This window comes from Lepus europaeus, chromosome 20 (assembly GCF_033115175.1).
Source record: "Lepus europaeus isolate LE1 chromosome 20, mLepTim1.pri, whole genome shotgun sequence".
Taxonomy (NCBI): Eukaryota; Metazoa; Chordata; class Mammalia; order Lagomorpha; family Leporidae; genus Lepus; species Lepus europaeus.
The window spans coordinates 7738364-7750375 of NC_084846.1; the positions used below are offsets into that span (position 1 = coordinate 7738364).

At 54.0% G+C, this 12012-nt stretch overlaps 1 protein-coding gene across 1 annotated transcript; it reads right to left on the reverse strand.

Moving 5' to 3' along the window:
• Positions 1 to 7804: 7804 nt before the first annotated feature.
• Positions 7805 to 8746, reverse strand: LOC133749161 (olfactory receptor 1361-like). Its single transcript, XM_062178348.1, has one exon. The coding sequence runs from the start codon at positions 8744 to 8746 to the stop codon at positions 7805 to 7807; it is 942 nt and encodes a 313-aa protein (XP_062034332.1).
• Between the last annotated feature and the right edge of the window lie 3266 nt (positions 8747 to 12012).

Below are 12012 nucleotides of genomic sequence, written 5' to 3' on the forward strand. Positions count from 1 at the left end.
ATTTGCTCAGCGTTTTGGGATTGTCAGCTGCTTGGGGGTGGGGGCTGGGGGCTGGGCCTTGACCTTCTGAGTCCTTGTCCTCTGGAAATGGGAAAACCCTCCTTAAATAAATAAGCATGCTCCCCACACCCCCTCTGTAACACACAGCTCTGCCTGGGAGGCTTCTACACATCCCTCAAGGCTCACATCCGTGAACTCCTCCTGCAGGGAGCCTTCCTGGATTTCTAGACAGAGCCCTGGACCCCCCACCCCCACCCCGGGGCCAGCATCACAACTTGTCTGTGTGGGATGGGGTGCTGCTAAGACAGCTTCATCTCCCTCTGCCCAGGGCTGCAGAGGGACCGGTGACCGGGGGTAGGGGGGCGGTGACCCGCCCTGGCCGGGAGTATGGGGACCAAGCCACGATCCGGAGTTCGTAGCTGCCCCTGCCCCCTGCCTGGCTACTTTGCTGTCTGTAAACCGGCTTTCTTCTTTCTGGCCATAGTAAGAACTCCACCCCCTGTTAGCACTGGGGCCACAAAGGTAGCACATGGAATGTTCTAGAACCTCTTTTTTTGCTCTAAGGACACTGGCTTCTCCCCTTGCTCCAAAGCAACGCTCAGACCCCTCCCCGGCTCCCTCGGTTCCCCTCCCTCGCCTCAGCCCCTCCCCTGCTGCTGGAATCGCCCAATGACTGCGTTGTGCAGAGCACGCGGTAACAAGGACCCGTTCAGCATTGCTGAGCCCTGAGAGGCACGGGAGACTGTTTTATTCCCATTTCACAGAAGGGAAAGTCGAGGCCCTTCCTCAAAATCACCCAGCTTGCCTCAGGCCCCCAGCGGGACGAGGTGGCTCACGCTGCGGTCCCTTTGTCTTGAGGAAAAAACAAACAAATCCCGAGACGTTAGCTCCTGGATGGCTTCGGATCCCCATTTCTCATTTGCTTTGCTTCCTGGCTCATAGTGGTCAGCTCCTAACCCCTGCTGCTCCGGGGGACTCTGGGAAGGGGTCCGTCCCCCCGGGGAGAATGTCCACCGTCTCTGTGGCCTTGGAGGGAGACCCTTGTCCCTGGATCCGTCTCTCTTCTTTCTCTGTCACTCTGCCCTTCCAATCAATCAATCAATTAATCAATCACTCTTCAATAAATAAACGGTGCCGTAGGAAACAGCGGCCGCCATGGGCAGAGTGCAGTCCCACCTTGCACCTCTCGGAGGCAGCAGAGAGCAAGCTCTTTGGCGCTGTCTCAGACGCCGGAGAGGGAGCTGCGGTATTTAGCCACCAACTGCCAATGGCTGAAAATTTTTTTAAAGATTTATTTATTTGAAAGACAGAGTTACAGAGAGAGGTAGAGACAGAGAGAGGTCCTCTGGTTCACTCCCCAACTAGCCGCAACGGCCGGAGCTGCACCGATCTAAAGCCAGGAGCCGGGAGCTTCTTCCGGGTCTCCCATGTGGGTGCAGGGGCCCAAGGACCTGGGCCGTCCTCCACTGCTTTCCCGGGTCACAGCAGAGAGCTGGATCGGAAGAGGAGCAGCCAGGACTCGAACTGGCGCCCGTGTGGGATGCCGGCACTGCAGGCTGGGGCCTTAACCCGTCGAGCCACAGCACCTGCCCAGGAGAAGCAACTGGCTCCTGGCTTCGGATCAGCGCGATGCGCCGGCTGTAGCAGCCATTGGAGGGTGAACCAACGGCAAAAAGGAAGACCTTTCTCTCTGTCTCTCTCTCTCACTATCCACTCTGCCTGTCAAAAAAAAAAAAAAAAAATCCCTGGCAGGCATGGTTTTCAAAATTGTTGTACCACATCCATGAGCTTTTTTTTTTAAAAGATATATTTTATTCATTTGAAAGGCAGGTGAGAGAGAGAGAGAGAGAGATCTTCCAGCCACTCGTTCACTCCCCAAATGGTCACAGGGCCAGGCTAAAGCCAGGAGTTGGGAGCTCCGCCCTGGTCTCCCCCGTGGGTGCAGGGGCCCAAGCACCTGGGCCATCACCTGCTGCCTCCCAGGTGCATCAGCAGGGAGCGGCATTGGAAGCAGAGGATGTTGGCTCTGCAGGCAGCTGCTTAACCTGCTGCGTCACATCAGCCCCCCCATGTTTTCTTTAATTAAATTAAATTAATTAATTTATTTTTTGACAGGCAGAGTTAGACAGAGAGAGAGAGACAGAGAGAAAGGTCTTCCTTTTCCGTTGGTTCACCCCCCAAATGGCCGCTGCAGCCGGCACACCACACCGATCCAAAGCCAGGAGCCAGGTGCTTCTCCTGGTCTCCCATGCGGGTGCAGGGCCCAAGCACTTGGGCCATCCTCCACTGCCTTCCTGGGCCACAGCAGAGAGCTGGACAGGAAGAGGGGCAACCGGGACAGAATCCAGCGCCCCAACTGGGACTGGCCGGCGCTGCAGGCAGAGGATTAGCCAAGTGAGCCGTGGCGCCGGCCTTAAGTTTTTTTTTTTAAGAGTTAATTTGTTTGATGGGAACTGGAGCTGTGGCATAGCGGGTAAATTCACTGCCTGAAGTGTCGGCATCCCATATGGGTGCCGGTTCAAATCCCAGTTGCTCCACTTCTGATCTAGCTACCTGCTAATGACAGGGAAAGCAGTAGAAGATGGCCCAAGTCCTTGGGCCCCTGCACCCACATGGGAGACCCAGAAGAAGCTCCTGGCTCCTGGCTTCGGATCTGCACAGCTCCAGCCATTGCGTCCATCTAGGGAGTGAACCAGCAGATGGAAGACCTCTCTCTCTGTCTCTCTGTAGCTCTGCCTTTCAAATAAATTTTTAAAAAGAGAGGTTGGTCTTCCATCTACTGGCTCACTTCCCAAATAGCCCCAATGGCTGGAGCTGTGCAGATCCGAAGCCAGGAGCCAGGAGCTTCTTCCGGGTCTCCCACATGGGTGCAGGGGCCCAAGGACCACAGCCATCTTCCACTGTTTTTTCCTAGGCCATAGCAGAGAGCTGGATTGGAAGTGGAGCAGCCGGGACTCGAACTGGCACCCATATAGGATGCTGGCACTACAGTTGGGGGCCTAGGTCACTACCCCACAGCACGGCCCAGCGTGGGGTTTTTGAAATCCCCTGGTGTAGTCAGCAGCTGCTTAGTCTTGGGTGGAAGTGAGGGAAGACTTCCCTGAGGAGGTGGCAAATGAGGGGAGCATTCAAAGGGGGTGGGGTTAGGGGCGGAACTTATGCAAATGAAGAGGAGGGTGTCCACTCAGTGCTAAGCGGAGGTGGGGCACGGTGGGTGATGGGGGGTTCCCTTGCCCCAACCTCACAAACGGGGTGACTCCTGGAGTTTGAGATGTGCGTGGAGACCGAGGGGGCGAGGTGAGGGGACAGAGAACTGGTAGAAAAAGATGTGCTCGGCTCGTGTCCTGGAGTCTTGCTCATGGATGGTGATAAAAATGGTCACCCTGGTTGAGAGTTATTGACGCCTTGACCTTTGACCCACAGGGGGCTTCCAAGAGTTCACCAAAAGATGGAATTGAAACATGTGAATTTTCCTTCTTTTTAAAAAGTGGTTATTTTTTCAAATTTGCTTGAACGGCAGAGTGATGGAGACAGAGACAGACAGACAGACAGAGAGAACTCGTCCATCTGCGTGTTCACTCTCCAAACGCCCACAGCAGCCAGAGCTGGGCCAGGCTGAAGCCAGGAGTCAGGATCGCCATCCAGGTCTCTCACGTGGGTGTCAGGGGCCTAAGCACTTGAGCCCTCACCTGCTGCCTTCCAGGGTGTGCACGTGCAGGAAGCTGGATTGGGAGGACTCGAACCCACGTCCTCTGATATGGGAGGTGGTGCCCTAACTATTGTGTCAAACCCGTGCCCCAGACATGTGAGTTATCTGTGGAGTTTTGTAACATGGAGGCTCCCAGCTGCAAAAATTGCTCACCCGAGGTCACGCAGCTGGGGTGTGGCCAAGCCAGGATTTGAACCCGGGTCCATCTGATTCTCAGGGACCCTGGATCTACCACGGTGCCTGCCTTGCTGCCCTGGGTATGGAGGATTCCCTGGGGAGGGAGAAAGCGCCCACGTCCCTCAAGTCTCTAAACCACACTTGGAGGGACCTGAGCCGGTTACACAGCTGCCCCCAGATGCCGAAAACCAGGCAGGACTGCCGGCCTGGCGTAAGAATTACAGTTCACACGGATGGGGCCTCAGTAGGACCACGCTGTCCTGGGTGCCTTGGGTGTGGCGACACCAACTTGCCTACCCTTCACTGCCTACCTGTGACGTGGGTCTCACAGACGGAGCACCGCAAGTACGGGCAAGTGGAAGCCGCACAGCTGGGACTGGAACCTGGGCTCCGTGGCCCTGGCCCCTGGGCTGCCCCTGCCGTGTGCCCCCCCAGCCTGAGTTACCCTAGTGGGCCACAGCCTCCACCCTCAGTGGTGCGGTGGGGATGCAGTGCTCCGCGGGGCTCCTTGCATTTCTGTGTTAAGGGGGTGTGGACACCTTTTGTTCACTATCTTTTCAAGGATGTTTGAATTGGGAAGATATAATTTTTTTCCTGGGCAGATTTGTTTGCTGTCCATAGAATCAAGATAACTGTCTCCCTCTGACCTCTGACAGATTGGGTCACCGCCCACTGTTGGGAGCTGGGAGGAACCCACGCAGCCCCGCAGTGCACGCTGCCTGCCCAGCCTCTGATAATAGAAGTCCTGTGGCTCTGACCCTGGAGTCCCGGGTGTTCTGCCCGATTCCGTGAAGCTGCGGCAGGTTGAGCCGGCAGCCGGCGAGTGGGATAAGATCCCAGGCTGTATTTGTTCACGCTCATGTTATTATACCGAAATAGCAGGGGCCGGCATGGTGACGAAGCGGGTAAAGCTGCCACCTGCAATGCCAGCATCCCACATGGACGCTGGTTCGAGTCCCGGCTGCTCCACTTCCCATCCAGCTCTCTGCTGTGGCCTGGGAAAGCAGTAGAAGATGGCCCAAGTGCTTGAGCCCCTGCACCCATGTGGGAGACCCCGGAAGAAGATCCTGGCTCCTGGCTTCCGTCTGGCCCCAGCCCTAGCTGTTGTGGCCATTTGGGGAGTGAATCAGCAGATGGAAGGTTCTCTCTCTCTCCCTCTCTCCCTCTCTCCCTCTCGTCCTCTCTCCCTTCCTCCCTCCCTCTTTCTGTCACTGTGACTTTTAAAGAAAGAAAGGAAGGAAGAAAGAAAGCAAGCCTGCACCTGCTGGAGGTTTTAGGCTGCGGGCTGGATGCCTCAGTGGGACAGGGAGGAGTCACAAGTGTCTCCTGCGGTGGGAAGAAGCTGTTTCCCCTGTATTTGGCGGCTAGAGAGCGCCGCAGAAGTCCGTCTCCTCTTCCTGTACCGGCAGAGATGCAGCCAGGGCCACAGCTGTCCACCTGGGGTCACATCCTCAGGGGCCTCCTTTGCAAGTGAACGTGAGAAGGAGGCGGCGCTTCCTGGGAGCCAGCTTGGATCTGCCGTGTTCTCTGATTATTGCTTTGAAATCAGAGTTCGGGGCCGGCACTGTGGTGTAGTGGATAAAGCCGCTGCCTGCAGTGCCGGCATCCCATATGGGTGCCGGTTTGAGTCCCGGCTGCTCCACTTCCCATCCAACTCTCTGCTATGGCCTGGGACAGCAGTGGAAGATGGCCCAAGTCTTTGGGCCCCTGCACCCACTTGGGAGACCTGGAAGAAGCTCCTGGCTCCTGTATTCATATTGGTGCAGCTCCGGCCGTTGCAGCCAACTGGGGAGTGAACTAGCTGATGGAAGATCTCTCTCTCTCTCTCTCTCTCTCTCTCTCTCTCTCTCTGCCTCTCCTCTCTTTGTGTAACTTTCAATTAAATAAATAAATAAATCTTTTTAAAAAAATAAATCAGAGTTCTCAGCTTCAATATATCTTTAAAATTCTCATTTATTATCTTCATGGTATAGTAAAGATAGAGAGGGAGGGGAATAGGGAGAGGGAGAGGAGGGGGGAGAGATGGGGGAGAGAGAGAGAGAGAGAGAGAGGCTAGGCCAGGCTGAAACCAGGAGCCTGGAGCTCCATCCAGGTCTCCCAGAGAGGTGGCAGGGACCCCGCTACTTGAGCCGTCACCTGTTTCTTCCCAGGCTAAGACCCAAACTCAGGCACTCTGATATGGGATATGAGGTCTCAAGAGACATCTTATTTCTTTTTTTAAGATTTTAGTTTTTATTTGAGAGCTAGAATTACAGACAGAGGGAGACACACACACACACACACACGCACACACACACGCACACACAGGTCTTCCATATGTTGGTTCACTCCTTGAGTGTCTGCAATGGCCAGAGCTGAGCTGATCCGAAGCCAGGAGCCAGGAGCTTCTTCCAGGTCTCCCGTGTGAGTGCAGGGGCCAAAGCACTTGGGCCATCTTCCACTGCTTCCCTAGGCCATGGCAGGGGGCTAGATCAGAACAGGAGCAGCCGGGACTTGAACCGATGCCCATATGGGATGCTGGCGTTGCAGGCAGCGGCTGTACCCACTATGCCACAGAGCTGGCTCCCCCTTAACTGATACACCAAATGCCTGCCTCCACGCCTTCAGTCTCATAGACCAGAATAACGTACTGAGAAATGGGTAGGAAACAGCACATAGGAAACCCGGGTCTCCAGTGGCTGAATCAGAGGGGCAGATCCACCCTGCAACCTTGGACTTGTACTATTACACAAGGTAGAAATTAACTTCTATGTGTTTGAGCTTCTACTCTACTACAGTCTTCTGTACAAAAGATTTATTTATTGGAAAGGTGTTGCAGGGAGAGAGAGAGAGAGAGAGAGAGAGAGAAAGAGAGAGAGAGAGAGAGAGAGAGAGAGAGAGAGAGAGAGAGAATCTTCCATTCACTCATTCTTCAAATGCCTTCAGTGGCTGGGGCTGGGTCATGCCGAAGCCAGGAGCCTGGAGCTCCATCCGGGTTTCCTACGTGGGTTCAGGGGCCCAGGTCCTTCCGCTGCTTTCCCGGGTGCATTGGCAGGGAGCTGAATTAGAAGCAGAGCCACCAGAATGCAAAAATGGTGCCCAGAGCCAAGATTGCCAGCACTGCAAATGGCAGCTTAACCCTCTCCACCACGGGGCCAGCCCATGAGCCTGTGTGTGTTTGACTCTTTCTGTTACAGCGGCTGAACTTGAACCTAAACTCAAAGTGGGGCTGGAGCCCTGGACTGTGTCCCAGAGGACTTTTTTGAACCCTTCTGTGTGCTTCAAGCTGGAGGGTAAGCTCTGTAAAGTCGAGAACTTTGCCTCCCCTTTGTGTCCTCATCCTTAAAGGAGTGCCTAGGACACTACAGATGTGCCATGAACAGTTGTTGGAAGAATCTGGTGACAAACACATGAACCAAAACAATACAAAAATATATTTTTAAAAAGATTTATTTATTTACTTGAACGTCAGAGTTACACACAGGAGCCTGGAGCCTGGAGCTCCATCCGGGTTTCCTACGCCTTCTGCTGCTTTCCCAGGTGCATTGAGAGAAGGAGAGGCAGAGAGAGAGAGAGAGAGAGAGAGAGAGAGAGAGAGACAGACTGGTTCACTCCCCAGTTGGCCACAACAGCCAGAGCTGCACCAATCCGAAGCCAGGAGCCAGGAGCTTCTTCTTGGTCTCCCACGTGGGTGCAGAGGCCCAAAAACTTGGGCCATCTTTTACTGCTTTCCAAGGCCATAGCAAAGAATTGGATGGGAAGTGGAGCAGCCAGGACTTGAACCAGTGCCCATATGGGATGCCAGCACTGCAGGTAGCGGCTTTACTCGCTACACCACAGCGCCAGCCCCGGAAAAAATATTTAAGGAGAGGGTGTTACAGGGGCATTCAGGACAGGTGGATACTGTGTTTGCACACTCGGACCCCCCCAACCCTGTGGTCACTGCATGAAAGCTGGCTTCCTGCTAACGAGAGCCCCCAGGGCGCCCTTCATGTCGCTGTTCCTCAGGCTGTAGATGAAGGGGTTCAGCATGGGGGTGACCACCGTGTACATCACTGCAGCAGCTGTGTCTTTCTGGGCCGTGTGAGAGGACGTGGGGCTGAAATAAACCCCAATGAGCGTCCCGTAGAACAGGGACACCACAGAGAGATGAGAACCGCAGGTGGAGAAGGCCTTCCGCTTCCCTCCGGCGGATGGGATCTTCAGCACCGCGGCAAAGATGCGGGTGTAGGAGACCAAGATGCCCAAGAATGGCGTGATGATGGGCAGGGCGCCCACGGTGTACACCAGCACGTTGTTGAGGAAGACGTCCGAGCAGGCCAGCTTCAGCAGAGGACTGAGGTCACAGAAGAAGTGTGGGACTTGGTTGTGGGTGCAGAAGGAGAGGCGGGTCAGTAACACCGTGTGGGTCAGGGCATTGCCAAAGGCGGCCACCCAGGAGGCCACCACCAGGAGGCTGCAGAGATGTGGCGTCACGGACGAGGTGTAGTGCAGAGGGTGACAGATGGCTGCGTAGCGGTCGTAGGCCATGGCCGTCAGCAGGAAGCTGTCGATGCCTGCAAACCAGATGAAGAAGAACATCTGAGTCAGGCAGCCCGCGTAAGGGATCCCTTTGTGCCCTGACACGTGATTGGCCAGCATCTTGGGAATGGTGGTGGAGGTGAAGCAGATGTCCACAAAGGCCAGGTTGGCCAGGAAGAAGTACATGGGCGTGTGGAGCCGGGTGTCGGTGGCGATGGCCAGCATGATGAGCAGGTTGCCCAGTCCTGTGACCAGGTACATGGTCAAGAAGAGGAGAAACAGCAGCTGCTGGTGTTCAGGGTCCTCTGAGAGGCCTAGGAGCAGGAACTCGGAGGTCCCCGTGAGGTTTGCTTCTTCCATGGCCAACCTGGAGCAATCGGAATGGAGGTGGGGAGCTGTCCAAGGTGCTCGTCGAGGCGCCTGTTGTACCCCTGAGCCCACCCCCTCATTTTTGCTTTATTTTTTTTGAGAGATAGATAGCAAGATGATAAACATTGATAGATAAATGACATATATGATATATAGATAGGTGATAGATATAGAAGATAGGTAGGTGGAGAGATATTGATAGATACAGATAGATTATATATATATATCTATATATACATAATATGTGGTTGACAGATAAATATGGACAGAGCTCCCATCTTTATATTCACTTCCCAAAACACCTGCCACAGCTGAGCAGAGCCACGCTGAAGCCAGGACCCAGGAACACGGTCAAGGCCTCCCATGTGGGTGGAGGGGACCCGATCACTCCAGTCATCACCACTGCCTCCCAGGTGCCCATTAACAGGGAGCTGGAACGGGGGGTGGAGCCAGGACTCAAACCCAGGCACTCTCCTATTGGACGCGGGCATCCCAGCCAATGGCTTAACTACTAAGCCAGATGGCTGCTCTTATACCCCCTTTCCATTTATGTTACTATTTGTTTTCAGTATTTAAACATTTTTAATTGACACAGAGAGGGCGAGCTTCTATTTACTGGTTCACTCCACACATGCCTGCAACAGGTAGAGCTGGGGCAGGGCAGAGTCTGGAGCTAGGAACTCAATGCGCATCTCCCATGTGGGTGACAGAGATCCAACTACTCGAGTCACCACTGCTGTCTCTCAGGGTCTGCATTAGCAGGAAGGTGGAATCAGAGGTGAGAGGCAGGTATCGAACCCAGCACTTGGGCCATCGCCCGCTGCTTCCAAGGGTGCTGGATTGGAAGCGGAGTAGCTGGGTCTCAAACCGGCACTCTGATCTGGGACGTGCGTGTCCCAAGCAGTGGCTTAATCTGCTGCCCCACGTTGCCCACCCCCCCAAAAAATTTGCAATGCTCAGTAAGAAAAATTAAACAAGAACCATTGCACAGTTTCACACTCTACAGCACGAGTAACAGAAAGCTGCGAGAAGGAGCAGACAGTTAGCCTAGCGGTGAAGACTCCTGCACCCTACATCAGTGGGTCTGGGTTCTTTACCTGACCCCAGCTCCCTGCTGATGCACGCCCCAGAGGCAGCAGGATGGCTCCAATGGTTGGGTCCCTGTCTCCCACGTGGGAGACCCGGGTTCCTGCCCAACTGTTGCAGACATTTAGGAAGTGAACCAGCAGATAGCAGGTTCTCTCTCTCTCTGTCTCTTTCTCTCCCTCTTGCTCTCTCCCTCCCCCCTGCCTCTCTCCTCTCTCTCTCTCTCTCCCTGTCTCTCTCTATCTCTCTCACCCTCTCTCTTTAAAAAAATAAATAAGAAATGACACATCAATGAAAAACATTCACGTGGAAAACTTGGACTTCGTCTGGATGTGATGTATAGCCGGAGTTTCAGGCAATAGCCACAGAACTTTCTGGATGTTTTAGTTTGGCCTCACTCAAAGGCTCTTCAGTTAGTTTTGGCTGATTCCAGAAAGATGTTAACTCACATGACTCATGCTAACGTTTCTTGGGGAAACACCACGTGTGCCACCGTGCACGAAATAAACATGCAGAAAACAAAGCAGAGGGGTCTGAAGAGCTGGAAGTTGAAATTGTGCAACTTGGGACCCGGGTGCAGAGCCCAGGCAGCTCAACCTGCAGCAAAAGCTTGGAGCTCATACTGAGCCTTGAAAATTCTTCTCAGTAAAAATTCTGAGAAAGAAGTAAGTAGTCTGAAAATAAAGTGATTTTTTTTTAAAGATTTGGCTTTAGTACATGCAATTCTATTAGGGCTATTTATGTTTTATTTGGTCTTACAAGGAACAAATATTTCAGTTATTAAAGCAAGCAACAGGGGCCGGCGCTGTGGCTCAGTGGGTAAAGCTGCCGCCCACGAATCCTGCATCCCATATGGGCAGTGGTTCGAGTCCTGGCTGTTCCACTTCCCATCCAGCTCTCTGCTAATGCACCTGGGAAGGCAGTAGAAGATGGCCTAAGTGCCTGGGCCCCTGCACCCATGTGGGAGACCTGGAAGAAGCTCTTGGATCCTGGGTTAGAACCAGCCCCGCCCTGGACATTGTGGCCATCTGGGGAGCAAGCCAGCAGATGGAAGACCTCTCTCTCTCTCTCTCTCTCTGTAATTCTGCCTTTCAAATAAATAAATAAATAAATAAATCTTTAAAAAAAGCAAGCAGCCATGTATAAAACAATACATGAAAAATATTGGACAAACAAAAGTAAGTCAAGAGCAAAGTGAAACAGTAAGATATTGCAGAAATGAAGAAATAGAAGTCGTGTGAGAACCATCAGGTTAGGCATGGGCGGGGTGGTGCTGCCGGTTACGCTGTCATTTGCTGGTTCGAGTCCTGGCTGCTCCACTTCTGATCTAGCTCCCTTCTAACATAACAAGGGATTGGAGGCAGGAGACCCGGCGGCCCTCACCCTGAGCCCAGCTCTGCCGAAGCAGCTCCGTCCTTCCGGGCACTCACACCCAAGATCTTGGAGTCACCCTCCTCTCTACTGCGCTTCTCCTACCCCTCCCCCCTGAGTCTGCCGTAAAGCCGGTGGCCTCCACCCTGAAAGTGCAAGCAGGACTCGGAACGGGTCTGGCCACCTTTCCTGCTCCCGGGCACCCGACTTCACCCCTGGGATCCTGGCGTTGTCGCCTGACTGGTTTGTCTGCTTCTACTCTGGCCCCTGAGCCTCATTTCCAATGCCCCCCCCGCCCCCAGCTTGGGGACCTCTTTTGCCCACACAGATCCATCTCCATCCCCCTGTTGTTCAACACCCACCACTGCAGAGCCAAGCCAGGGTGCCCCCTTTGCCCACAGCGTGGGTCCCTCCAGCCGCCCTCGGATCTCAGCTTCTACTCTGTCCCAGGCTCACTGTGACGTCTGTGGTGTTCCTTGACAGACAAGCCCCTGCCTCAGGGCCGTTCTGCTTGGCTGCTTGAAATTCCTTTTCTCTTATGTCTGTGTTTCCTCTTCCTGGCCTCTCATCTTCACCAGAATGCAGAGAAGCTTCAACAAAACAAACTGGATCCTGTCCCTCCTCCCTCCCCGAACAGAACTAAAAACCCAGTGAAATGTGTCCTCTGCTGGCGTCCCTGACCTCAGCTCCCATCACTGACCCCGGCCACACAAGTCTCTCGGTCTAATTCTGATCCTACCCCAGGACTCTTGCACCTGCTGTCTTCTCTGCCTGGAACGCTTTTCCCTCCATTTTCTTTT

Coding starts and splice junctions, on each gene's coding strand:
- LOC133749161 (XM_062178348.1), bottom strand. CDS start 8,746: ATGGAAGAAGCAAACCTCACGGGGACCTCCGAGTTCCTGCTCCTAGGC.